Here is a 26,422-nt window from a genome sequence, read left to right as displayed (position 1 = left end):
GACACTCACCTGCATAAATACCTTTAAATAAAATTCCTAACTCCCCACTATGAGTCCGTTTTGTCCTTGCTGTTGCCACCAGCCCTCAGGAGAGTCACCCTGGACCATTGCTTGGTGCAGCCAGCCCAGCACTGAGAGCCACACCCTACCAGCCATGCCCAGAGACTGTTCCTGTCTATCAGGCTACTAGTCAGACTCTTGCCTGTCAAGAAAGGGATTTGAAAATATTTGCTTTACCTTGGCATTGACTTTTACACATCTTTTCATTCAGAAAAGAATGAAACACCACACATTTTTCTTGAGCTCCACATCAGTGGAGTTTCATCACAGGTTTATGTCCCACAGGTGATGAAGAGGTGACCCACCAGTCAAGGCCACATACACTCCTTATGGAGACAAGAGAATACACTCTGGGGGAAGGGGAGCCAGGAGATTTTAATCAAAAAATTTGCAAAAACAAGAAGAAATTTCCTTCTCACAAGAGCATCTCCAAGCACTCCTCTACCAGGACAAGGAACCAAAATTGTCAAGGTCAGTATTTACAAAAGCAGCTAGACTGAGAACAGTAAAACCTGATTTTCAGAGCAAGCAGGTACCCATACATCTCTGTGCTCACTGCACCCCTGCAAACCTGTCCCTAGCTTGCCCAAGTCAAACTCTGGAACAGCAGCACCGAGTTCATGTGGCTGTGTGAGCTCTGAGCGCAGGGAGCCTGGCACTGTGTTCAGAATGTGTTCAGAACCACAGTGATTTCTCTGTCCTCCTTCAAGGCTGCACATAAACCTCTCCTCCTTCTTCAGGGCACTGTGCATCCCTCAGACAGTGATCTCCTACCAACACTGCAGACCCTTAATTTCTTTTTAAGGGGGTTTTAAAACTCCTAATTACAGAAGTCATCAATTTGTTTAAGCATCCAAATTCCTCTGTGTGCCAGCTTGCCTTCCTGTCCTTGGAATTCGGCTTTCTGGCACATCTTAAAAGCATCCCTGCACACCCGACCCTTAATATTTTAACTCTGTTCCTGTCTTTTTGCTCATTATCTTAGGTGGCCTTTTACTTCAAAATCTGAAGTCATAGTCCCCAAATTTCAAATCAGCATCAAAGCATCTGTTAAAAGAATGATACAATTACAGCATTTTTTGTTAGGTCTGAAATGTAAACTGAGATTTCAGTGCCTTCTGCCTAATAGCAGTGAACCACAATATTGTCCTTAGGTCTGGCATATAAATCATCTCAGTACGTTATGCCTAATTACACTGAAGTGGTGAAAGTGTGTCTAGAATAGGCAAGGGGAAAAAAGATTATTTACATGCAATGGTAATTGTTCTTTTCTTCAGAAAAAAGGATAGAGAAAAGTATTTTGCATAAGTCTCAGCCTTTCCCTTTTTCTTGTTCCTTTCCTTTTGATGTCTGAATAAAAAGAGAGTAAGAAAAGTTTACATTCATAGAAATAAATGCTGCAAGATTCACAGACAGCTTGTGTGTTGATTGCTCCCCAGCATCTCCCAAGCCTATTAAAGCACTTGGAGATATTAAAGGGAAAACACTGTAGAAATGTTTTTCTTTAATAAAAATCAGTTTAGCCATCCAAACAAGTGTGTTGTGTCCAAGGGCAGGCTACCATAATACATGCAGGCCTCAAACTGGCCTGTTTTGTTTCTCACATCGCAAAGCCATTCCAAAATATTCCCTGCTACATCTCAGCTCTTTCAGATATCTCAAATCGCTCTCACAGAGAAGCAACTTTGTCCTTCTAGGACTAATGTTTGCATTTTCACAGGTAAAATATCAACTTGCTATTGCTCTCTCACATTTCCAGTCTCCAGATAGATGCATTCCTAGAACAAGCAGGAATGCAGGGAGGACAGAAGTTAGCATAACACAGAACAAAGGCAAAAGAGGAACTGGTACACATCTGGAAAAACCCCCAGGTACGGCTCCTACAAGTTCCCAGTCCCTGCAGAAGTAAGCAGTGGTGTAACTCCCCAGCTGCAGGTAATTCCTGGCAGGAGCATGGTTATTATTAAGAATCTTAGCAACAAGAGTCTCAACAGTGGTTCCACTTGCTAGGTCACCATTCAACATGTCCTGTAAACTCATCAGTCTGGCTGAAGAAGAGTAACACCAATAAAAGCAGGGAAACTTGAGGCACTTCTTGCACTCTTCTGTTCTTCCTTCCTCCCCCCACCCTTATCTGATAATCCTCTTTTCCTCACCCTATTTTAGGCTACTTTTTGTGACTCCTTCAATGTCCTTCAATTCTGGTAGAAAAGTCTACTTTTAGCCCACACCACAGATGTTTCAAAGGCAGTGACTGACTCAAGTTAGTCTTGTGATGGAAACTGTGCTGTAGCTTTATGTTGCCATGGCTTCTTTAGTTGACAAAATAGTACTTTTGACAGACAACTTCTACCTCTTTCACAGCCCTCTTATTTCACACAGGGTGGTGGTAATTTGAAAGTCAGAAAGTGAGATGACCTTGTAGGGAAAATGGGGTATAGGGGAAAGCTGGTGGCAGCAGTGGACATCGGCCTGAGGCCTCTTCATTCCCAGGCCTGTACCACCTGCCATCCTTCTGACTCCTCTAGATGCAAGTAGGATTTTTCAGCAACAAAATGTAGCCCAGTGCTGGTAACTGCTGATTCACTCAGGCAATCTGTGAGGGTGTCCTGGATTCAATGAAGCTTGACCGATGTGTTTTCCTGTGCTCCTCAGCAGAGTTGCTGGTGGGGTGACACACAGAGCATCTCACTCTCCCCACAGTGCAACGCTCATGGTCTGCAAAGATCAGAGAATATGCTGAATTGGGGGGACACACAAGGATCATCAAGCCCAGCCCTGGACCCTGCACAGGACTCCCCAAGAATCATGTGCCTGAGAGTGTTGTCCAAACGTTTCTAGAGCTCTGGCAGGCTTGGTGCTGGATATCTGAACACACCCACACCTCAATTCAGTGCTTCTGCATCTACAGTGAAGGTATCAGCCACCAGCTATTGACTGCTGCTTGTTCCTCCTCTCCTCCTTTGGGAAAGGGGGAGGGGGATGGAGGGAGGCACCAGTGTTTGATACTGCAGTGCAGCCCTCTGCAGAGCGGGAGGAAATGTCTAAATCAGCTCCCGTCAGATGTAGGCGTTAAGCCACGTTCACCCTCTGTGCAGGCTGTACATCCCAACTTCTCCAGACAGAGCTGGCCCCTGGTCTTCCTCTATCTCCCCTATAAAATCTATTGTTAAGGAAAGGGGAGAAAGAGACAGAGAGATGTCTCCAAAAAAAAAAAAAAAATCAGTCAAAACATACCAGCTATTGCTTCCCTCTGCATTTGCATCTCAGCCTCATTATGTCACCTGAACAATAGGAATTCTCCCAGTCTATTTTAAGGTGGCAGCTGCCTTTAGAAAGCTCCAAATCTGACATTCTCTGTGTGGAATCCTGGGGAAATAAAGTTGCTTCAGATTTCCTATAAATACTACTTCAACCAACATGAGACAAACAATGTCTGTCCCAAAGCTTGTTGTTGTAATAAACAGTGCTTAAACACAGCCTTGGGAAGGACCTGACCCAAGGTTTTTTTCAGAAGAAACATGCAAACTTAGGTCTGGCCTAAGAACTTGAAGTGATGTGGACATGTTTTATCCTAAAGATTATAGTCAGATATCATATATCCTTCAAGCCAGTCACAAACAGTGCTTCCCTTTCAAATTCCATAGATGTCTAGTTCAGCCAGATCAGGATGAGCTGGAATCATAAATCACTTTAATCACAAATTGTAGCAGCAGCCTCCTTGGGAAGATTGGCTGAAGTTATTCTTCTATGAGGACAAATCGAAGTGTCTTTGTTAGCAGCTTTGACCAACCAGGAAAATAAAATGAGAATTTTCCAGGAAAACCTTTCAAGACCCAGGTACACTCCTTGGACGGAGAAAGGCTCTCCCCAGGAAGGACAGGGAGTCCCAATTCTCTCAGCTAAAAGGTAGGCAGAGGAGATCTGGCCAAGAAAGCAGGCAGGACCACATCTCCAGGCCACAGCAATTAGTGGAAGTCCAGCCCACACTTCTTTTGCTCACAGGTAATAAATAATTTGCAGGCTGACAAGTTCTGCTTCAGGTTTCACTCCCCAACATTCCTGGATGTTAAAACTCCCACAGACTCTCTTGTGCTGTCAGAAAATAGCTCCTCATTAAAATACAGGGTTGCTAAGGTATGGCATGTGGTATATCCCCAGCCATTGATATTTCTGAAACACAGACCTTGACTATTAGAATGGGCACATTTCACTGCAGAGCTGATGATAGGGGAAGGGATGTGCAGATGCCCCCAGGAGGTGAGCTGGCACAGAGCTGGATTCATACCATGCCATGAGGGTCAGCTCCCAGATGCTTTGGGAAGGGAGTGCAACAGTGGCTTTTTTTTAACAGCAGAAATCTTCAATATAGTGCTGATGGGTATGTGGAACACTGGTGCTTTGCAGAGAAGATGGATTTACCCCACACACACATGAAGCAAGATGTGTAGCAGACATTTGACAATGGCTGGCACTCCCCTCTGAGGTCTGGTCACAAAAAATATCAGAGGAGCACAAAATATCCCCCTGTAAAAAAACATATTGAAAGGAGTATGCAAGGCAATCCACTGTCTATGGATACACACTGCAGTGCCCAGCTGCAGCATTCACTTTTGTTTCCTAGGCTGAGGGAGGGAAATAATGGTATTTATTCAGGGTATATGAATGGCATCTATTCAGGGGTCCCTTTAACTGCTTTCTTCACCTCTATGGAAATTAATTTTGTCACCTCTGTCCCAGCCCACCAGCTGCAGCCAGGGCAGCTTGGGATTTCATTAAAGGTGAGCTGGGGATGGTTATCAGATACAATCAAAGCATTCTAGTCAGAAGTACTGCATTTGTTGAGGGAGCCATGGAAAGGACCCTACACTGATCTTAAAGACTTCCAGGACCAGTTTCAAAATAGACAGGTGGAATGTCTGTAGTGGAACCTTGTCTGAGCCTCCAGCACTTTCCACACCAATCCTACCTAGAAAAAAAGGAGTCAATAAGAGCTCTGAACCCTACTTGATCTAGCAAGAAATAACATGGATTTGGTAAGGTAGAAAATGGATACAACAAATAGCCAAATACAGGATATACGAAGAGCCAAAGCCAAGAAAATAAAGTATGTGACGGTGAAGGTCAGAGTGGGTGGGAAAACAGTGAGCAAAAGGTCTCCAAGAAAAAAGATGGCAGTTTGAAAGGATGTCACAATAAGAAGTGTTCAGCTTGTGATGAACAGATGGAGACAAAAGACAGGGAAGAAATTAAGATGGCAGATAACCAAATTTGTTTATCTAAGGGGATGTAAAAGGAATCAATCTGAAAGGTAACTGAAAAATGACACAATTTCATTGCTTTTGAATTCAGCACCAGCCTAAGCCTTGCCATGAAGCACAACTGAATTAATATTTGGAATTGTACTGCTTACAAAATGGAAAGAAATTATTTAGTGTTTTTATACCAAGTGTTTTATTCTCATCCTCTGTCTGAAGCAGAGAAGAAAATTCACAGGCAACAACAAAATCACACAACACTCTAAAGAATGCTGGCATGTATAAAGAAGGTATTCTTTAGGGAAGAGGTGCTTACAGGTGTGATTCGGGAGACTGGTAATCTCAGCACACGTGCACGAGATCAAGTGAAACCAAAACCCACCAGGTACTATGAGTTCATTTTTGTTCTATATAATGCTTCTCTATAGATATATACATATATATTCATATATATATATATTTTCTACTCGTACCAAACCTGCAGGAAATTAGTAGCTCAAATGAAGTAAACTGATGTCAAGGGAAAAAAAGTGTAAAGGAGAGAATAATCAGGTCCAAAGTCTTTCAAAGACCAATTATTTGGCAGCTAATCAGGGTTTGAAAAGGTCACTGAACTAAGGCATTTCTAAGGCAATACCCTGGACAATTTTACAATGTTAAAAGATGGACAAAAGTATATGCCTCTGACAGATTTTACAACACTTCCCATTGAAGACAAGAAAAATCAGATGTATGCATGCATCCTGAAAGGACATCTCAAAGCACAGTAAATGAAAGGAAAAATTTAGTTTTTCATTCCCCTGTCCAAACTGATGCACTTGTTGGCAGCTGGACTCTCTTTTCTGTTGAGCTGAAGTGTCTGTGCAAAAAACTGCTCCTAAATTAAGGCTGCTTGGCACTTGCCAGCACACAGCTCTTTTCAGCTGGCCATGATTTTGCTTGCAAAGCATTACACAGTTGAAGTTTTCCCTGCTGGAGTTCTGCATCGGGATAGGTTATTGTATTCTAAAATAGCTCCTCTAGAAACAGGCATTTCTGAAAACTAGACTCAGGGGACTTACATGATTCTGCCCTTTTAAAACAAGGTGTCTAATTAGTTTGTTAAAAGGTTGTGACACAACACTTTGGAGCTGGGCCTTGAAATCTGGTAGGGTTGCCATTCCAGTAGACACCTTTTGCCATTACCTGTGTGTCTGCAGAGGGGTGTGCAGTGTCCATCTCAGCTCCTTGGACATCCCTGGGTGCCAGCCCCATGCAGCAGAGATGAGCAGAGCCTTCTCCAGACCTGTCTCTGCTGAGCATCAGTGCCAGCGGGGCTGAGCTGAGAACAGCAGGATCAGTGTGTGTGTGTCTGTCCGTGTCTGTGTGTCTGTGAGTGTTCTTCACGCCTCCCTGGCAGCACACAGGGGCGGGATGAAACCCCCATCTCTGATGCAGTGCCACTTTGCCTCACCCCCAGCAGCGTGCTGGCAGGGCTGTGTGTGCTGTTTGCGTGCCAGCCCGGTGAATCAGACCGGCAGCAGCCCCTCCGTGTCCCCGGGTCACCGCACGGCCGCGGCGAGGCCGAGCCCGAGGGGAGGAACGAGGCCACCGGCTGAAATCCCAGCAGGGATGCGAGGAGAGGAGCGGGGCAGGAAGGAGGGAGCGGAGGGGAGGTGATGAGCGGCGAAAGCACAGACTGCAGGAGGAACAAAGCACCCCGGGCTGCAGAGAACAGGGGGAGAAGGGATCAAAAAGGAGCCAGGTAAAGGAGCCAGTGATAAGCATCACCTTCCCCAAGGAACCTGGAGCCGATATCTAAACATCAACACTGCCGGCAAGAAACGGCAAAACCTCCGACAGAGCATCCTTCTCTGCCTTTGCTCTGCCCTCAGTTCCTGTGGCAAGCATCCCCCACCTTCTCCTTCAACCTTTTGACATAAAAATACAAATGCTGCTGAAGTGAGTTTTATGGGGGAAATGGCTTTGTGTCTATTTTTAGGAGCAACACTAGAATTTTAGGTCCTGAATTTGCACGGGACTGAGTGCTAAAAGCTGTTGTTTTTCTGTGCCTCTGGTTTGTTTTGACAGGCAGCCAAAGCTTCCAGGAGCCCTGAGCTTACCTGCTGCTTGACAGAGCAAATGGAGCAGGGTGAGATGGAAAGCTGCCTCCCAGTGCTCCTCCCTTTCCCAGGAATGTGGCACATGAATGATGGCGATGTTCTCTCCTTGACAGGGAGCATGCATGGAGCAGGAACCTTCCCAAGCTCAGGAGCCTGGAAGCAAGAGTCAGATAGGCAGCCTGGATAGGAAATACAGCATATTTTTCATCTTCCCATTTCTTCCTGCAAAGTCCTACATGGAGCAGGAAATTCACCAACTCTGTGTATCAGAAGGGGAAAAACACAAACCCCAACCAAAACCAAAAAACCACAACTGCCTCAACCAAACCAGAACTAGTGTACAAACTGAAAATAAAATTCCCTGTCCCATACTGAGACTTTACATCAAATCTAAAGCCTTCATCTGTCATCTGCTCATCTTTCTTCACCAAAAATCTTCCTCCAGCCACTGGTTAAGAAGCAGTCAGCTGTGGAGCTTAAGTGGTGATGAAAGGGGGTTTCCAGTTCAAATCCCAGTCATGAAGAAGCCAGCAATTACAAATATAATCTCGTTTCCTTTTCATTTTTGTACTTAAATGCACATTGGAAAGTTCATTTTCAAATTGCCTTTAGAACAAAATAAGTCCAGCAGTCCAGATTTAGGAATGGTGGGATGGAGACTGCAGCTACCAGTTCAATGCATACCATATAAAAGGGTGATGATGGTGCCATCCTTGCTCTTGTGATCACATACTTTCATCCCCGAGCTGCACGTATGCAGGGACAGGGTAACCATGTGCTACCCAATCCATTGGAAACCTGGCTTTCTTCAAGTGTTCTACTTTTGTGACCTAAATCCTATCTCTCTAATGTACTTTTGGCTACAGTAAGAAATCCTGCTGAGGAACTTTGTCCCAAGAATGCACTCTCATTGAGTACATCTCTAAACTAATCCCTCCTCAGCAGGGAGACATGGAATAGACAATCCATGGATCCCTCTGAGCTGCAACAACTAATCCATTGTACTGGTAGAGTACAGGATAGTAGAAGTGACTGCCTCCTTAAGCTGCACTAATTCTGCAGGGAAGGTACAACAATCACTACAGACCAGACCAAAGAAAATAAAAATGGGTAGGATGGGGGAAAAGATCTGTTGGCCAAATACCAACAGGAGCATAACCACAGAGGCTCTCAGCACTCTGTCCATGGGATGTACCTGAGTTCTCACTACTAAATTCAGAGCATCCCACCTTCTTGACCACGCACATGTGCCAAGATCTGCCCCTGAAAATAATAAATGTCCTCTTCATTTTATACTCACCATATACCTGTGTCTGGAATATCAGTTTTCAAACTTCCAGGGACAGAGGATAGCTGTCTCTAAAGAGAGCTGAAAGCCATCAGGAAATTCTTCGATTAAGCAGCCTTGTATGAGCCATCCCACCTTATGTTCCCCTCGAAGAAAAGGGATCTCCCTACTCCACTAACTACATCTATTGCAACATCTGCCATTAGAGTGCAAACAACCATGGCATGCAGTCTGTTGTAATCCAGTAAACTTACTGTTTCAAACACCTGTAAATGTTTACAACAGTCAAATCAAACACTAACAAAAGGACAAAGCAAAACCGTGTATCTAAACATCCCCAAGTCCCAGAGAGAACCAGCACTGGATCTTGATGTCAGGCAAACAAACATCTCTGTCCTGGGCAGAGTCAAAATACAAGATCTGAACATTCTTCTTTCTCCCATTTACCCCTCATGCTTAGAAAATCCAAATTATTACCATAGCCTTTTGTTCTTTCTACTTTCACTTCTATACAAAGTCCAGTTCCTGACAGTAATAAATGCTTCAGCTAATGAGAACAAAAACAGAGCCTACTTCAAAGGACAAATACCTTCCAGCTGCCTTCATCCAAACACAACACAGAGCCTGTACCAAAGCCCTGGTGCTGCACTTCCCACTCTGTTCATCAGGGGACCTCAGATCCTCTGCCATGCCCAAGTGATTTTGTGTGATTGAAACCACACAAGGCAAAAAGAAAAGGCACAAGCTTACCTCTAGAATTTCTCCCACCTCTGTTGCTTCAGAGGGACCAGTTTAGTTGACATGAATCAGACACATGCACACACTTTCACCTGGGTTTCTCCTCCATATCCTAACTCCCATTGCAGGGAGAGTTTTGGCCATATCTTAGACAAGCACCAGGGCTTATTTTTGCAGGAGCAAGTCAAACAGGAACACAGCCACCCCTTCCAACTGAGTAGCACACAAAGCACTCAGTATCAAATTGCAAGTATTTCAGGTCCTTCAGAGTGAAACACCATGTTTAAGAGACACACACTGCTGTCACCTCCTTTTAAGAAGGAGGACTTGCAATGCAAACTTTAGCAAATCACACTTAAAATAGCATCAGAAGGAAAGAGCTGCAGCACAACAATGGAAGTATCCTGGAAAGGTGTGAATGAGGTCTTCCTTCACATCACCCAGACCCAGAGTACAATGTTCAGTCAAGCACACTCCCAAACAACCTCTGCCTAGACTTGGGGATGAGAGATGAGAAAGTCACTAGTATTCTGCCAGAAGAGCCTTTAAATAAAAAAGCAGCAACAGCTTGGCAGGAGTTTTACTGAGATCACAGAAATCCATTCAAGTAAGAGCAACACTACCAGTAAACAAAAGGCTGGAAGGCAGATGTGAGATTTCTGCCCTCGCACTTTCCTACATGTACCAAAAATTCTTACATGAGAGAGAGGTAGGGAAGGAAGTAACTATGAGACCAGGAAGAGCTCCACACTTGCAGAAACCAGGCTTGTCATCAGCTGTTGAAGGTCTTTGCCACACAACATGTACTGAAACAGACAGCAACTCACTTTCTTTGGCCATATTTCAGATTTCCTGCAAGAAATGCAAAAAAGACTGAAAAAAAACTTGCACAGGAAGATTATCAATCAGGTCATACTCCTCCTCACCACTCAAAGCACTCTTGGAAGTTTTTGGGCAATTTTAACTCCAGGCTATGAAGAGAGGAGACTCAAAAAAGCTTAGTCCTTTTAAGTCCTGAAAAACCAGGATTGGAGAGCAATTCTTACCAGTGGCCCAAGCAAAATAAAAAGACAGAGGCATTTCATCCTTGTCAGGCATCAAGAAGTCTAAAAAGCCCTTGAGATCCACAGGAAAGCAAGCTTCACTGAATTTTTAAAATTTATTGCTGTTCTAAGTAAAGGCAAACCAAAGAAAGAAACACAATACACTATTTCTGGGTTTTGCAGAATGGTACTGCAGTATCACAGCTTGTGTTTCTCATCTAAAACAGGGTTCATCAACCAGCTCGCCTCTTCCCACATCAATGTCAGAGCCTTCCCAGCCACCTCATCCCTGTACCTGGCAATTATGACCTCAACTGCAGCTTCACCTGTTCCTTACCTGCTCATCCATTGATGACCTGCTGACTTTTTTTTCTAAAGCTTTGACTCAAATCAGCAGAGACAAGCTTTCCCTGTAAGAATAAGGCTGTGGCAGTAACCACAGCCAACCCCAGAGCCACATGCAAGGTCACTTTTCCTAATAGAGCCATGAGACATGTACATCACTTCAGAAGTTCTTCTAACATCCCTGGAGAGCATAAGTAAAATGCTTTTACACTTCACAAACACACCATCCAATCTTTTCCACTTCCCAAAGCTGTGCTTTGCTGAAACAGTAGCAAGGAAGTATTTCAGTTTTGAGGACACCCACAGGATGAGATCATAGCACAGGTGACATGAACTCCAATCCAGCTCACGTCATGGAAATGTCACAGCACCACTGCTGGCCCAAGCTGCAGCCTATGAGCAGATTCTGAGGTCTCCAGGAATGCACAGTGCAGTCTGTTGTGCACTGCAATTTCCTTGCTCCCTTCTTTACCTCAGACCCCACCATGTGCCTGGCAAAAGATCACTGTAGTGGCACATTTTCCTGTGCCAGCCCTTGTTTGAGAATCCCAGACTACTCCACTACTACAAAATTGCAGCTGATGCCAAATAGCAATGTCTCCTCTGTCTCTAGAAGTGCTGTAACCAATGGCCTTGTTCCCCGGAGATAAGTTATCTGTGTTCACACACCAAGTGTCTCAAGGAGGAGCAGCCAAAATATAGGAGACTAAACTCTCCCAGAGCCATCAAAAGTGATATGGTTGGGAACAGCATGTAAGCTAAAACAGCAAGCCAAAGTCTACTGCTTTAAAGCTGCAGAGTCTTAAGTCTCATGGGATTTTTAAGAGTTCACCTCATATGTGTTTTTAAAATCAAATCAAAGGCTTTGTGAAAAGTAATTTTATCATCTCACAACATTCTATCAAAATGGTCTTCATGTAAGTTAGAGTAAGAGCCCCAGTCCCCATCACACCAACAGAATGATCCTCTCATCTCAGTTCTTCAGCTACAGCCTTAGAAGTTGACCAGCTGCTAGCAGGTTTCTGCCTAACATCTGAACACAAAGGAAAAAGTCCAGATACATAATACCCAATTCATTAATTCCCAAGCCATTTCAGAAGCCAAAACTTCAAGTTTCTTGCAGAAGTTGAATTTTTTGCTTAGCTTGCTGTCTTTTCAAAGTCATGGAAAGACATTTGGCACCCGGAACTCCGTTAAATGAGACATTTTTTGTTTTCTCTTTAACAGAAGCAAATTGATGGCTTTCAAGTATCCAAGTGGTTTGCATGAAGCTCTACTTGGCACCTTCCAAAATCAACAGAACTCTTGCCACTCTTGTCACTATGCTGCAGAAACTTAACACAAGGAATGAAAGATGGGTTATGCGATTTGACACACTCTGTGACAATAATTCTAGAAGGACAGCAAAGATCAGTTCAGGACAAAACATACTTTATTGTACTGTAATGTCAGAAGTACAAGAAAAGTACTGCAGAGAACCATGCTAATGGCGCTTCCAGGGTCTGTGAAGGACAGAAGTACAAGATAATGGGGTACTACTGTACTCAGTGCAAAAACTGATTCATTTGAGGCACAAGTACACTATTGTTTAAGCAGCTTGATTCAAGCACAGCTCTGGTATGTGATCTACTCTGTTTTCTTTCTATGTGACATTTCTAGAACAAAGCTACCTTTACATGGAAGAGGCAGTAGATTCAAGTCAGGGGTGTCCAACTTGCCACTTGGCAACCAAAAAAACATTAAGAAAAATACTCTGCATAGCCATCCTCCACACCTTAGTTTCAGATATGGAGCTGTGGCTAGAGAAGAAAAGTTATTCTGAAAGGTCAGAACCCAGATCTGTTTGGCTGGGTGGGGCTCCCCCCCCTTTCCTACGCCTGTGGGTAACTTATTTCACGTTGACCACAATTTATCCAATAAGGAAAAAAAAACCACAACCAACTCATATCTTGGGTAAGAAATCATACAGATCTAACATTCAAATAAATTTCAGCCCTTGAGATCTTGACTTATGGCTTAAGACACAATGAAAGTGTTTGGGCACCCTTGAATTAAGTTAATGAAGAGCATTTTTGCTAAAAAAGGCAAGCAAGATCACTGCTTTAAACAGAGCTGACCTCTACAAGAACAAAGCAGGAATCCAAGTCACTAGTTACTACTAGGCTGACATGTACTGCTGCCCAGAAAGATAAAAATGTAACATCACAATGAAAAAGTTCAACAAAGTTGAAAGATAAAGGTTTCAACACCAGAAGCAGCATTTGAAAACAAGCTGTTTAAGTTAATCGTTTCAAGAGATGCAGATTGCATAACTCTACGCATGAACAAACATGCTGGCAATCTTCTCCTTTTACACAGCAGCTGTGTTTAACATAGGAAGTTCTGGGTTTAAAGAAAGCTACTTGAAGAAGAATTAAGATTTGCAATTCCTTGTCTAACTTAATGAGATTAGTAGAGAAACGAAAAAAAACGACTACTGAAACAGTAGTTTCTCAGTGGATCCCTATCATTACAAACACAGCTGGATTTATAAGCAATGCAAGACTAAACAGACAGCTATTACTTTATATTATTACTATGCTCATAAGTTACATCTGTTAAAGTTAAAAAAAGCCAAGCAGTTTTGCCCTATTTCAAGGATAGTTTCCAATCAACACCAGTTTACGTGGTGAATGGGACTTCACAAATAAACAAGGAATGGTGACATCTTTGGGTCAAGAATGACAAGAAATAATGGGCTCTGTGCTACCAATCAACCTCAACAAGAATATGGCACATGGGCCAGCCCAAGCCGTACCAACACTGAACCTTTAGCACTCAGCACAAATTCGGATCTCTTCACTTTTACTAGCAAACCAGGTGAAAAGGCTGGGTAAAAAAAAAAGCCCAAAAAACGAAAAACCTAACTAAAAACTTAAGCCAAAAGTTGGAATATACTTTTAAAAAAACATCTGTAGATTTAAAATAACTTGATGTTGACATTAGTTTGTGCAAACTAAAAAAAAACAAAAAAACACCTCATTGAATTTCTCTCCAACAAAAGACAAATCCTGCAAGTATTTTCCTTCTAGCCCACTGTACCTTAAGATACAATCTCAAATCTAACAGATGTAAATGAAAGAGAGTAAAAGTTACAGCATCTGCACAACATTCTTTCTACAAACAGCTGCTGGAGGGAAAGTAAAATATAAAAGGAATAAAGAAAGGAAGGTTCCATCTGAAATATTCTCACAATCTTTCCCACTTTGTAGTCCATGAATCCGACTCTGATGCTAAGGTGACAGTGTATGTAAGCAGATTTTTTTTGTTGATTTTATTATATTTGAGTTTCAATTGAAGAGAACCTGAGAAGAGACTGGAGCCTCTTCAGGAATTGTCGGATGGAACATGCTCCTCGAAGCCTTCGCTCTCCCGGACCAAGGCTCTTTCCAGGATAACGCGGCCTTCCTTGTAGCGCTGGCTGTCTTCAGTGGCAAACTCATAGATCCAGCCCAGTTTGCTGTTGCAGTTCTTGCAGCTCACGTCCCGGACCATGTGGCGGCCAGTGAGCATGACCCGGTCCTGAACTTCACTGTACTGCAGATTTACCACCTGGGACAAACACACAGCGCACAGGGAACACAAAGCATTAGTCTGCCTCCAGGAAACCTGGACAATCAGCACGTTAGAAGGGAAGAGCCTGTGGAACCGCACACAAACTGAAAACTGCAGTGTAAAAAGTCTCCTTCGTGAGACTGTAACACCTTAAAGATGTGCTTCACAGCAATGTAAAACCCTCACATTTTAACTGAGAGACATGGATTGCTATCACAAAATATGCAAAGGTTGTGTTCAACTCTGGGTGAGAAACTCCCAGTGAACAGCGTATTTATATTTATATAATTAATATAAATATGAAATAGTTTATACTTACTTAATTTATATCAATCCAATTGTAATGTATGTAACCCATTTTTAGCAGCTGATGTGATCACCAAGTCCCAGAACTCAGAAACAAAATATTAGAAGAGTTACTTCTTTAAAAATCTTGTGGTGCTTTTGAAATAATTACCTAACAAAAAGCCAGGGTCTGTGGCTGAGAATGTAGACATGAAACATGCACCTTTTTGTGTGCTGTATCAGCAATTTAAAATATACTTTTAACTTCTTTTGCAGCACCACAAAACCATAATTCATTGAAAAGTTGATGTCAGAACTAGACCCAAGCTGCTGATATGGAGATTCTAAAAGACGGGACTGCAGTGCTTTCTCAGCTTTGCACCTGAGTCCTTCAAATGTATAGCTTCTGACTGCAGAAATGCAAAAACTCAAACTGCTGTAATTAAATCCCACTACTTAACATAAAAAAAATTCTGAACTCCAGCACCCAGAGCTTACTGGATAAGGAAGAAACCTCTCATTACTGACAAGATTCAGGATACCACAAGTCCCAGAGCAAAACATAGTTAAGACACTATTGATGCCTTTATCAACTCTGCCCACGGCCAAATGGCTTATAAGACAAAATCAAAACTAAAATACACCAAGAATTACGTGACCAGGAACTTTGCAAGAAAGCAAAGGACAATCACAATTTTTTAGTTAATCTAATGGGTAAGTTTTTATGCAAGGTTAATAAATAATCCTATAATTCACTCAAAAAAGTATGACTTCTGTGTTTCAATCTATTGAATCTTGATAAATTAAAAATTATTAAACTAAACCAGAGTATTATTGCCTGTAAAAAAGATTGTGATTGATTGTGGCAACTTAGGTTGCCAGACTACTGTTAACTTAAATGTATTTCAGAAATTAAACAAAATATTATCTAGACTTTTTCTTTTTTCGACTGCATAAAAGTGGAAACACCTCTGGAACCTTTTGACAGACACCAGATACTTTCAGAGTGAATCTGAGGTTCATATTACAGAAGTCTCTTTAGTTAAAATCCATCAATTTTGGCCTAATGCCTCTATATACACAGTCTTCTTTATAGACTTCCTGTGTGGCAAACAAAACTAATTCAGATAAGTTTCCCATCAACAGTAAATGTCAAATTTGACTTCAAAGAAAACTGAAGAGAAGTTAAAATAGTAATTATGCAACACTTTTTTTCGATTTCAGGACAGATTCATATCCCACAAACTCATTTTTCTAAAGTAAATAGCAGTTCCTCCAGCTTCTTACACACCTTGTTAAAAAGAAAGGCCCTTCCTGTTGCCCCTGTAAAGCGAGTGGAGATGAGCTCTGAGCGGTTGGTCAGGATCGTGTCGCAGTTTGCACAGGAGAACAGGCGAGTGCCACCAATATGATCCAAAAAAATTCTTCCCATTTTTAGAACTTATGTAAGTTTACACTCAAGACCTGGAAACAAAAAGAAACATCATGTAAAGAAAGCATTACATCAAAAAACTTGAAACCCCCCAACATCTCATATATATGGCAGAATATTCTTCAATTCAGCTAATGAATGCTCAAAGTCATTCCTGAGCTTACAGTCTGCTTTTACCCTCTCATCAAGACAAGTTCTTTCCCAAAGTGACCCCTTTACCAATTAGATGACTTAAATACAAACCAATTACATTAAATGAGAAAAACACAAACTGAAACCTTTAAAATACAGTTCAAACTTGCAGACCCCCTACTGGCTCCTACAGTTCTGAAACTCAGAAGCTTCCACTTCCTTTAATACAATACTGAAATTCTATTTCAGTACATTCCCAACAACTCACTCATCTTAGTCAGCACTAAGAAATGAAGCACTGAGAATTACACTGAGTCACCAAGACAATTACAGCTTAATTTTCCCAAGTCACCCCCACTCTTTATAATACATATTTATTATGTCACTTCCCCATAGCTTTGCACAATTTATGACACACCATCACACACCACCACCACCCAGCATGCTGGTATAGCACCCTGGCTGCTATATTTGACTCGACACTTCTTTGTTGCATATACACACCAACATAGGAAAGGTTTGGATGCTATTTCACATAATAAACAACCCACCCAGTCTTCACAGCAGACAGTTTTATATACAAATGTTTAAAGTTGTCTAATCCAAAAACAAAATACTGTGTTATTTATCTGAGGTATTTCCAAAGCCTCATCACTAAAATACCTCAGCAAGTCCAACGAGAAAAAAGCCAGAGCTTAAAAACTTTATAGCAGATGACCTGCAGTGCCCAATAAATGAGCCTCTTCACTGCACAGGAAAATTGAAGTGTCTCACCAACTTCACACCAACTAACTAACATCAACTACTCAAAGTTAACTAGTGAGTAGGCACAGAACACACAGCCAAAAACTTCAATCATGAAGGATAATATAACATGACAAAGGAATGTAATTATGATTTTATTTCCCTTTCAACTGCCCAAGTTTTATGACTAAACTTCTACAGCTAAACAAGTTAAATGTACCTCCATTTATGCTTCAGATGTGAAATCAGAAAAATGTATTGTCTCTGCTTTTGTCATGCAGAGCAACACAAAGTGAATCTGACACATTGCAATATTAGAATTGTGTGGGTTTTAATTTTCAGAGCAGGAGACTGTGCCCATCACAGAGAAGTCAATCAAATTTTGTGATCATCTAATTGAATATTCTAAGTCAAACACCATTAAGAAGCACAAACACCTAATTTAAACTCATTTCAAGTTTTAGGGGATCAGTTTTTTAAAGCCTACTCTTGACATGCATAAAACAAATGGACTAAAACTTGCACCTGCACACACAGAGCTTAACACACCATTTTTACATCTAAAAATCAGAAGTCACTGACATAATGATTTTTTTCCAATCGCTTTATTTCACACTTTGTTTTCTTACAATGTGAGGCAACAAAAAGAATTCCTAATATTGAACAGAGTGATTTTAGCTCAGGTTCCTTACCTTCAGATTTTTCAAATCACTTTTTATCTTCTGTATCCCATCTGAAGGATACATAAAAAGTAAAAGCAATGTCATGACTCCTCCTTTTAAAGGTGATATAATACCCATTTCTCCCCTTCAAAGGATAAATAAAACAGATCTGAGTCTTAGAGGTGTGAGTCCACTCAAAATACAGAAAGCATTTTCATTTAGACTTCTCTAAGCTTTATACCTTTCTAATATGCCTTTATCTTTCCCAGCAAAGGCAAAAAAAAATAATTAAAATGTGAATAGTGAAAGGATGAAGGGAAATCAACAGACAGTAAGTGTGAATAAACAAGTATCGGTCAAAGTTTCCAGCCAGAAGAAACCACAAACACAAGCAATTAACACAATTGTAACAGATATGCCTATAAGGCACTTGGCCCAGGTCCATGTGCCATCCTTCCTAATTTTGGATAATGTTATCTTTGTGCTGATTATATTGTGGATTCAAAACAATTAACTGATCACAAGTTACAGTTATCTGGAATCAGCCTCCAAAGGGGTATTTCTTTCAGAGTAAACACAATGCCCACCCTGTCAGTATTTTTATAGTTACATCACATAAATCTAACCCATCCCTATCTCACCAAAAGCAACACAAACACAGAGCTTGGTGTCCAGAACAGATCCTTTACACAGACTGATCCTGCACAGCATGACATTTTGAAAAATGCACCAAAATGCTTCAAATGCAAGTGCATCACCCGCCTAAAATCATAACTCATGTCTGTTAGTGCCCTCAGAAAAGCAGTAGCCCAGAGATGCTAAAAATGGAAATTAAATACTTCAGAAGGGAGCACAAGAGCAATTCTAACAACCAAGTTAGAAGTCACAGCAACACACAAATGTATTATTTCTGGATATGGCATTATGGCATGGACTGAAGTCCTGAATCCTAAAGATCTCAAACATTAAAATAAATGCATAAATAAATAAATTCGAAGACATAAGGCTGAAAAATCTGCCTAGTAATATAAGGCCTAAAATCCTCGCTTATTTATGTCTCCTTAAAGAGCTGAAAGTAACCTAAAGTCATAGTAGAATCTAACAAACCAGCCAGTACCAGAACACATTTTTTAAGAATACAGTGCCTAAGGAAATGTACATTCTTGAAATAATGCACATTAAAAAATTTAGAAAATTAAATTCTACAGTCAGCACAACAGTCAAAACAATGCAGATTTTGTGTATGTTTTTTTAAGAAACTGCTAAAATACTATAAGGTTACTAATGTCAAACTTTGAAAATGTAACCTCTACACTAACTACCACCTGGTAGACTTCAGTCAAAATACACACCAGGCAACAGGTACCTCTGACCTCAGTTTTGATTGTTGAATTCAATTAATTTCTAAGGGCCCAGTGAAGAATTATAAAACTAGGCCTCTTACATTAGTCTTTATGTTACTACTCACAATAGTAAAAAGTAGGAAAAAAATTACAAAATGACTGCTAGTAATGCAGACTTAAAATGCCACACTTTATAATGAGTTCTCTAAAAAACCTAACACAGAAATTTTGCTTTTTCCTCTCCTGTAAAATAGAGAAACTAATTTCAACTTGGAATCATTTTATGCTTTCCTGTTCCTTTTTCTTCCTCCAAGTCAAAAACATAGCATTCACTTATAAGACTAAATCAGAAGGTACTTGCTGTGGATAAAGACTCCTCTCTCCTTATGTAAGGGTGCTGAATCCTGTAGGGTATACTTACTGCACACAAGAAAAAAACAGCAGCACAACAGAACAAGGGGAAAGCAATTTTCCATTGCCCTCAAGCTCCTGCCCCTTACAAATGAAGTGGTGTGTACAAAGTCACCCAAGTTAACTGCAGATTTTTTTCCCTATAGTTTCACTACCAATCAAAAAGGTGAGGGCGTCTATTTATGTTCACACATGCATAAGTGATCTGAAAAAGCCACTTATAGGCAGCTTTGATAGGCAGCAGGAGGGTTCTCTTAAATGAGAAGCTGAAGAATTGTGAAACATAAAAGCATTTCTAAACCTTAAGATCCTCTAAACAGGGGAGGAAAATACAGTAAGTGCACTTGGCCATTCATTCACCATTTACACTTAAAAACACAGAAAATAACTTCTACTGGTCCAGAGAACCAGACAGGTTCCCTGGTGCTACTTACAGCTCCAGAAAGTGACACTACTGTATCCCACCAATTCTCCATCATGCTACCAGCAGAATTTTCAGAAGTAGTGGACAGGGGTCTTGGTTATTCACAAAACCAAATGCTGAGGAAAGAACAGATTTTTTTGGCCCATGATTTCACTTTTAAAATCAGCTAAGCAATCTTTACTGGGTATGTATCAGCGATGAAGTTCTAGTGCTCCTGTCTTCATTCAAATAACCAAACCAAGTCATTTTATGAAATGAACAGCTGCAACGTAAAAGGCAGGCTTATTAACTTTCTTTAATGGGATATAAAGTATCTACTTGTCAGATCTCCCCAGTTCCAAGAGAGGGGTACTTCATGAACTGAGAGAGGATGACACTGCCATTATTCAGCACCCAGACCACCTTCCTGAGAGGACCTTTAGGAAAGCCATCAATGATAGCTCATGTTACCTAGCAGGTCAGGCTTGCTGACAGTGCATGATTTTGACAGTACATTATTCTGACAGCTTGATACCACTTCCCAATCACACCGTGAAAATACTTCCTCCCTGCATGCTTCTCCCAGTGAGTGCATGGACAGACAGGAAATAAAGGCACTGTGGCTGAGTGCTATAATGTGTATTCCCAGAGCAGTAGCTCCCAAACTCCCCAACACTTTCAGTGTTGATTTCAGCAACACTGAGCAACAACCATATCAAAGGGCTGACATTCAGCAGCTTAAATTTGACCACTATCTGCACACACACCCAAAACCACCTGAAGCACCACTTGGTTGGTATTTGTTACTACCTCACCTGCCTACCTTCACCACAATAAAGAATGAAAAAGTAACACAAAAAATTATTTATTAACATCTTTAAAACTAACAGTCAGTGTTTTCTTGTCCTGGAATGCATCTCTTGAAGACACAGGACCGTCAACACTTGGGAGAGCCAGCAAGCACTTTCTCTATACACACTGGACTGTGGATATTTCACAGGAGGAGCCTCAGTGTTGCTTCAGGATCATTTACTGCATTCCCATCTACAACAGAGAACAGCTGCTAGTTAAAGGACAAAAAACTGTGACCACCTCTCTTTCACTATTTTACAAACTAAAAGCATTTTCCTTTGTGAGCAAATAAGCATTCTCTACCCTTTGAGAAAGGGTTATGCATTCCCCTAAGTACACTAAAACATTCTCAAGATGTACTTACCCTGGAACTAGGCTGAAACTTCATCACTGCATCTCAAGAACTGGGCTTCAGCTTCCTCTTCTCATCTCAGAGGTGGACAAAAGAGGAAAGAGAATTCTTAGCACAGCTGTACAAGACGTTAAAGAATAATAAAGGAAAAAATAAAACTTGCTCCTTACCTTTCCAGGTTTCCCTGTTCACAGGTGGGGGTGCATCCGAAAATACAGATGTCGTCAGTCTCTTAGGAGGTTGAAGATTCAATGTCCGCCACCAACTTCTGCGACTGTCCAAGTAAACAGGGCCTGGCCTCTGCCTACATGCAGAATTGAAACCACCACATGTAGCCAAATGTGGAGAGAAACTGAACTGGAACAGCATACTGTGCTCATTAGAACCATCCAGCTACTGTAGCAAACTAAGTAAAAGGAACTTAATACAGTCCAATGACAGAAGAGGCTTTGGCAAAGCAACGGAAGCTGTGCCCAGATGCAGGGCACAGCACCTGCCAACAAGAGGCTGCCTTGCAGAATGAAAACACCCTTGTGCAAGTTGCAGCAGTGTAATTTAGTATTGCAGGTTGCAGTAGTATCATCTCCTATTGCAAACTGGATTTTTTCCTAGCTAAGGTGAGCACTGGGATACTGGTATTTATGTCATATGGTGCACTCAAACACTAATCCAGGGTACTTTGTTTCACATTTACAGAGAGCAGAGCCACACAGATGGTTGCTTGTTTCTCATACAGCCCCCCCATCTCAGTATCTTCCACAGAGTAACTTAAACCCTCACAATACTTGTGCTAGGTAACATATAAAAGTATTGGTTTACAAGTGGTATCAGACCAAGATTAATTTTCTTTCACACCACTATACAGAGCCCAAAACCAGCAACTAGACCTGTCTCCCTGCTTCTTTTCCTCTTCATTTTCCTTCTCTCCCCTTCCTAATTACGCCCCTGTTTTTAAGAAAGCTGTATTACCTTGCTTGGTAATAAATTTATTCTTATACTACTTAAGCAATTGAGACTCACAACTTATGTCTGTGAATCCATTCTGCAATTTTCTGAAAGCTAAACAACATATTTTCTGTTTTCATTTATTTTAGTGCTGAAATAATACAAAACTTCATCCAAAGACATCACTGAATTATTGAGTCATTAAAAATGAAATCAAATAAACAACCTTTTAAGAAATGGTGTAAAGACAACCATCATCCAAACCAGCAACATCCAGCTGGCAGAAAGGGTGCTAACACACTAAGTGCAAATCACCAAGAGATTTTTGTATTAACTAGAAAGGTCCTAAATGTAGGTAAAGGCTCCAAAATTAGAGATTGCCTTGCTAACAAACATCCACAGCATACAGGCATTTCATCCACACATTTAGCAAATTTTAAGTTAAATGTTGCTTAAGGGAATTACGTATTTCAGTGAGAGCTGAGCAACCAGAGATTTCAACACAGGTCAGACGTTAGTAAACAAACATGAACCAATGACCTGACTTGGACAACATCCCTTCAAGCTTGTGATTATTACCATGTTAAATACAAATATATAAACATGTGTACAGCTCTCAGTCTGTGACAAGCAACAAATCCTTGTCATCTTCTCTACTGGACCTTGAGATGCAGTTTTATTTGTTCACACACTTGGCAACCACACTTGAAACTCACTTGTCACTATAAAAAATCTGTACACAAACAAAAAGCTCTGCATCTCTAAGTATTTCCGTAACAACGGAAGTGAAAGTAGCAGATGACTGAAGCCTCCAAATAATATTTTTAAAGACTACTTTAGAAAAAGAGAGCAGCACTTAAAAACTGACAGTTTTGTTTGTCACACACACAACTTAAATTCAGGCATCCAGAATGAGGCTCTATATAAAAAAAATATAAGATTATATATACAGCACTTACATACAGTCACGTGAGGGAATGTTTACAACTGGGGAGCAAGTTCCCTCCCTTTCAGCCATCAGTCATAAACATTAGTTAAGATAATGGTTAATCTACAGCCATTAGTTGCTGACATCAAGAGCTGTTCTGTGACACCACTTTCGAAAGAGCCCTGCCCTGTTTCTCCCTCGGAAGACCGTGTGTACTTGCTTTGTTATTCCCTCAATCTAACCCTAAACCCGTGTTTATTGTTTAAAGAAACCAAAGACAAATAATGTATTAAATTCTACGGCGATATCAGTCCAAAACACGGCCTTTATTCTTAAATAAACATGCTGGATTAATCTAATCTACATCTACTTTCTACAGCTAAGGGCTGAGCACAGAGTAACAAATGAAGCAGATAGACAACAGTCTTCACATTCCCTTTTGCTTCGACTCAGACCTTTCCCAGAGCGGAAAAGCGCCAGCAGAGTATTTCTGCTCCCTGGGCATCCATACTTCCACAGGGAAAACTCCAACCTAAGCGCTAGCAGGCGAATGTGCCTGGCTGCCGAGCGAGCCGCCAGCACCTCCACAAAGCAAACAGCACCACGGCTGGATCTGTGACAGCTCCCCGGGGGAGGCACCGGTCCGGCGGGGACAGGGGGCTGCTCCGCCGGCCAGCGCTCGCCAAGCGGCACCTTCGCCCGGGGAGAGGGGCGCTGCGTCAGGCGGCGCCGCCACCCCCCGTGCGACAGGGCCGGGCGGTTCAACCCCCGCGCAACCCCCGCGGCCGGGCCCGGGGGCGGCGCCGCGGGCGGTGCCGGTGTCGGTGTCGGTGCCGCGCACACACAAAGCCGCGCGCACGCGGGGGCGGTCCCCGGCCCGGCCCGGCCCGCGCGCCGTCACGGGGGCGCGCGCAGCCAACCGGGGCCGGCCCGGCTCGTCCCGTCCCCCCCGCGCCGCCGCCGGGCGCTGCCGGGAGCGCAGGAGCCCTGACAACAAACAGCAGGAAACAGCTGACGGGGAGGCACCGCCGCCGCCGCACCAAAGGGCCGTGCCCGGGGCCCACCGCCGCCCCCCACCCTCCCCAGCCGTCCCCGCTCCCGCACCGGACACGGGCCCGGCCCCGCGCCCACCCGCCCGGGGCTCCGCAAAAGAACTGGCCCGAAAAGTTGCCCAGTGCGGGGCCGGGGGAGGAAGTTGTGTCGGCGGCGACGGGGAGGGGGTGCTCGGTGCCGGCCCCCGCCGGGAAGGCTGGGCGGCGCTGAGAGACGCTGACAGAGAAAGGGACGCGGTGGGGGAAGGCCGGTGCTTTGTGGCGGCGCCGGGTAACGCACCGGGTCGGGCTGGGCCGACCGCTGCCCCTCTCCGCGCCCGCCGCCGGACCGGACCGGAGCAGCTCGCCTGGGGCTCCGCCGCGGCCCGACAGACACAGCGCCGCGGCGCGGAGCGGCGGTCGCCACCTCCCTCCCCAGCCGCCCCGGCCTCCCCGGGTAGCACGGGGCGGGCGCGGCCCCCGCCCGGTTACCTGGCGCTGTAGAGCGGCGGTGGCGGCGGATCCGTGCCCGCTGTCTCCCCCGCCCTCCACGGCCCCGGCGCTCCGGATCGGCCGCGCGGCTCCGCCCCGCCGTGGCCCCGCCCCGCCTGTCAATCAGCGCACAGAGGCCACGCCCCCTCGCTGCCGGGGAGGCTCCGCCCCTGGCGCCTCACGCTCCGCCCCGCCCCGGGTCGCCTCACGGCCGCTGCCGGCGGGGCACGCGGGGTCACGGAATCACAAAATTATAGAGTTAATCATAGAAAAATTACAGAATCATAGAATCATCAGAGCTAGGAGAGGCGTTTAAGATTATCTAGTTCGATGGTCCACTCAGCACTACCATAAATCACTCAGTAACCCTATAATCACTAAACCACAACACCTAGCACCGCCTTCAGAAGCCTCTGGAGCACCGTCAGGGCTGGTGACCTCCCTGGACAACCTATTCTAATCCTCACCCCCCTAACAATGACATTTTTTTTCTGTCTAATCTGAATCTGCTGTCTCAGTTTAACACCATTTCCTCTGGTCCTGTCACAGCAGACACGTCAGAGAAGACCGGCCCCCACCTCCCTACAGCATCCTCTCAGGTAAATGTATAGAGCAATGGGCTCTCCTCCAGGCTGAGCAACCCCAGCTCCCTCAGACATTGCTCACAAGATGTGTTTTCTAGACCCCTCACAAGCCTTGTTGCCCTTTGCTGGCCACACTCCAGCACCTCAATGTCCTTTCTAAAATATGAGGCTCAGACCTGGGCACAGTACTCCCACCAGTGCTGAGGACGGGCCAGGACAGTGCTCAGTGCTGCAGCTCAGGTGTTGGGGGTGCTGGAGTCAGGGCTAGACCTGGAGATGGAGCCAGGCCTCAAGCCGGCGTCAGAGCCAAAGCTGGAGCCTTATGGCAGTGCTCAGCCCTTCCTCGCCTGCCAAGTTCCATTTCCAAGTTCCATTTCCCAGGCACCTGGCAGCCTCTGCCCTGAGCCTGGTGCCCTCCACTCCCCCTCCACCAGCCTCCCAGACCCCCTTGCCTCCCTCACAGCCTGGCAGAAATTCCCACTCTTAGGGGAGCTGAATGCCACAGACACCTGAGAGGAATGATGGGTTTGTCTTTGCAAACAAGCTGCGGGTCTGCTGATAAGATGCAGCTATCAGTGAGAGACAACAGAAACAATGGGATGGATTCCCCTGAAAGAGGAATGAAAGAGGCACTGAAAGAGCACTATGAATTCCACAAGAGTTAAGAATTAAGAAGAGATTATGCACTGGGGGGGAGGGAGGGGAAGGTATCCCAGGTATCAGGCATTCCAGGAAGTCTGTACCTCTCAAGTACCTCAGCCTATGGGGAAAGAGAGAAGGGACAAGCAGCTGGAAATTAGGATAAAAAGGAGGCTGCCAAACTTTGAGAGACCCCAGGGGAATGCCCCATGGCCTCTCCCTTTATTCGAATAAAGTAAAAAGACTCCTCTGTCTCCTTTTTGGACATAAATCTCTGGCGTTTGTGGATTAATTTTCCTGACACACCCAACACCTCCCTGCATCCCTAGAGCACATTGCCATAGATCTGGCTGGGAGGAAGGGGAGTCCTGTCTCCAGGCACCTGCATTCCAAGGGATTTGGCCTACCCTGGCTGTGAGCTTCATCCACATTATGGGGCCCTGTGAGGGTTGGAGGTGTGGAAAGGCACAGAGATGACTTTTGTCTACATCCCCACCTCAATTAAGCTGTGACTCATGCTGCTTGCAGACTTTCAGGCCATTCACATTGAAATCTTTGTGGGATACCTTAAACACTGCCCACTGTGGAGATGAAAGATCAGAGGAGAATGAGGCAGTGTGGCCCTTCTTGGCCACTGTTTGCAAGTGCTGTCAGTTCCCTGCCAGTTTTAAGGGCTCACAGACTGCGTCCTTGGAAAATAGTGGTCTTGGACAAAATACAGTGAAAAAAGAAATCCTCTTGAGTTGTTGGATATGAAAA

The 26,422-nt window shown here is 43.6% G+C and overlaps 1 protein-coding gene across 23 annotated transcripts; it reads right to left on the bottom strand.

The window, feature by feature from the left end:
- Positions 1-416: 416 nt before the first annotated feature.
- YPEL5 (yippee like 5) lies at positions 417-24,565 on the bottom strand. Of its 23 annotated transcripts, none has more exons than XR_004496699.1 (11): positions 24,441-24,550; positions 21,215-21,348; positions 21,057-21,121; positions 20,729-20,884; positions 19,872-19,977; positions 17,714-17,754; positions 16,005-16,177; positions 6,504-14,425; positions 4,247-4,587; positions 3,298-3,429; positions 417-2,778 (listed from the first exon to the last, which is right to left on the bottom strand). XR_004496699.1 is itself a non-coding variant. In XM_015622302.3 (8 exons), exons 7-8 carry the CDS (start codon positions 16,143-16,145, stop codon positions 14,201-14,203), a joined length of 366 nt encoding a protein of 121 aa, XP_015477788.1. In that variant the 5' UTR covers positions 16,146-16,177; positions 17,714-17,828; positions 19,872-19,977; positions 20,729-20,884; positions 21,057-21,121; positions 21,215-21,348; positions 24,441-24,550; the 3' UTR covers positions 12,245-14,200. The 23 variants fall into 23 exon arrangements, 7 of the variants coding, with proteins under 7 accessions (XP_015477788.1, XP_015477789.1, XP_015477787.1 ...); XR_004496700.1 differs by having other exon boundaries at positions 4,349-4,587; XR_004496698.1 differs by having other exon boundaries at positions 3,298-4,587; positions 6,504-6,639; positions 7,421-14,425.
- Between the last annotated feature and the right edge of the window lie 1,857 nt (positions 24,566-26,422).

This window comes from Parus major, chromosome 3 (assembly GCF_001522545.3).
Source record: "Parus major isolate Abel chromosome 3, Parus_major1.1, whole genome shotgun sequence".
NCBI lineage: Eukaryota > Metazoa > Chordata > Aves > Passeriformes > Paridae > Parus > Parus major.
The sequence above is the reverse complement of the archived record's forward strand: the minus strand, read 5'-3'. Positions and strand labels throughout refer to the sequence as shown.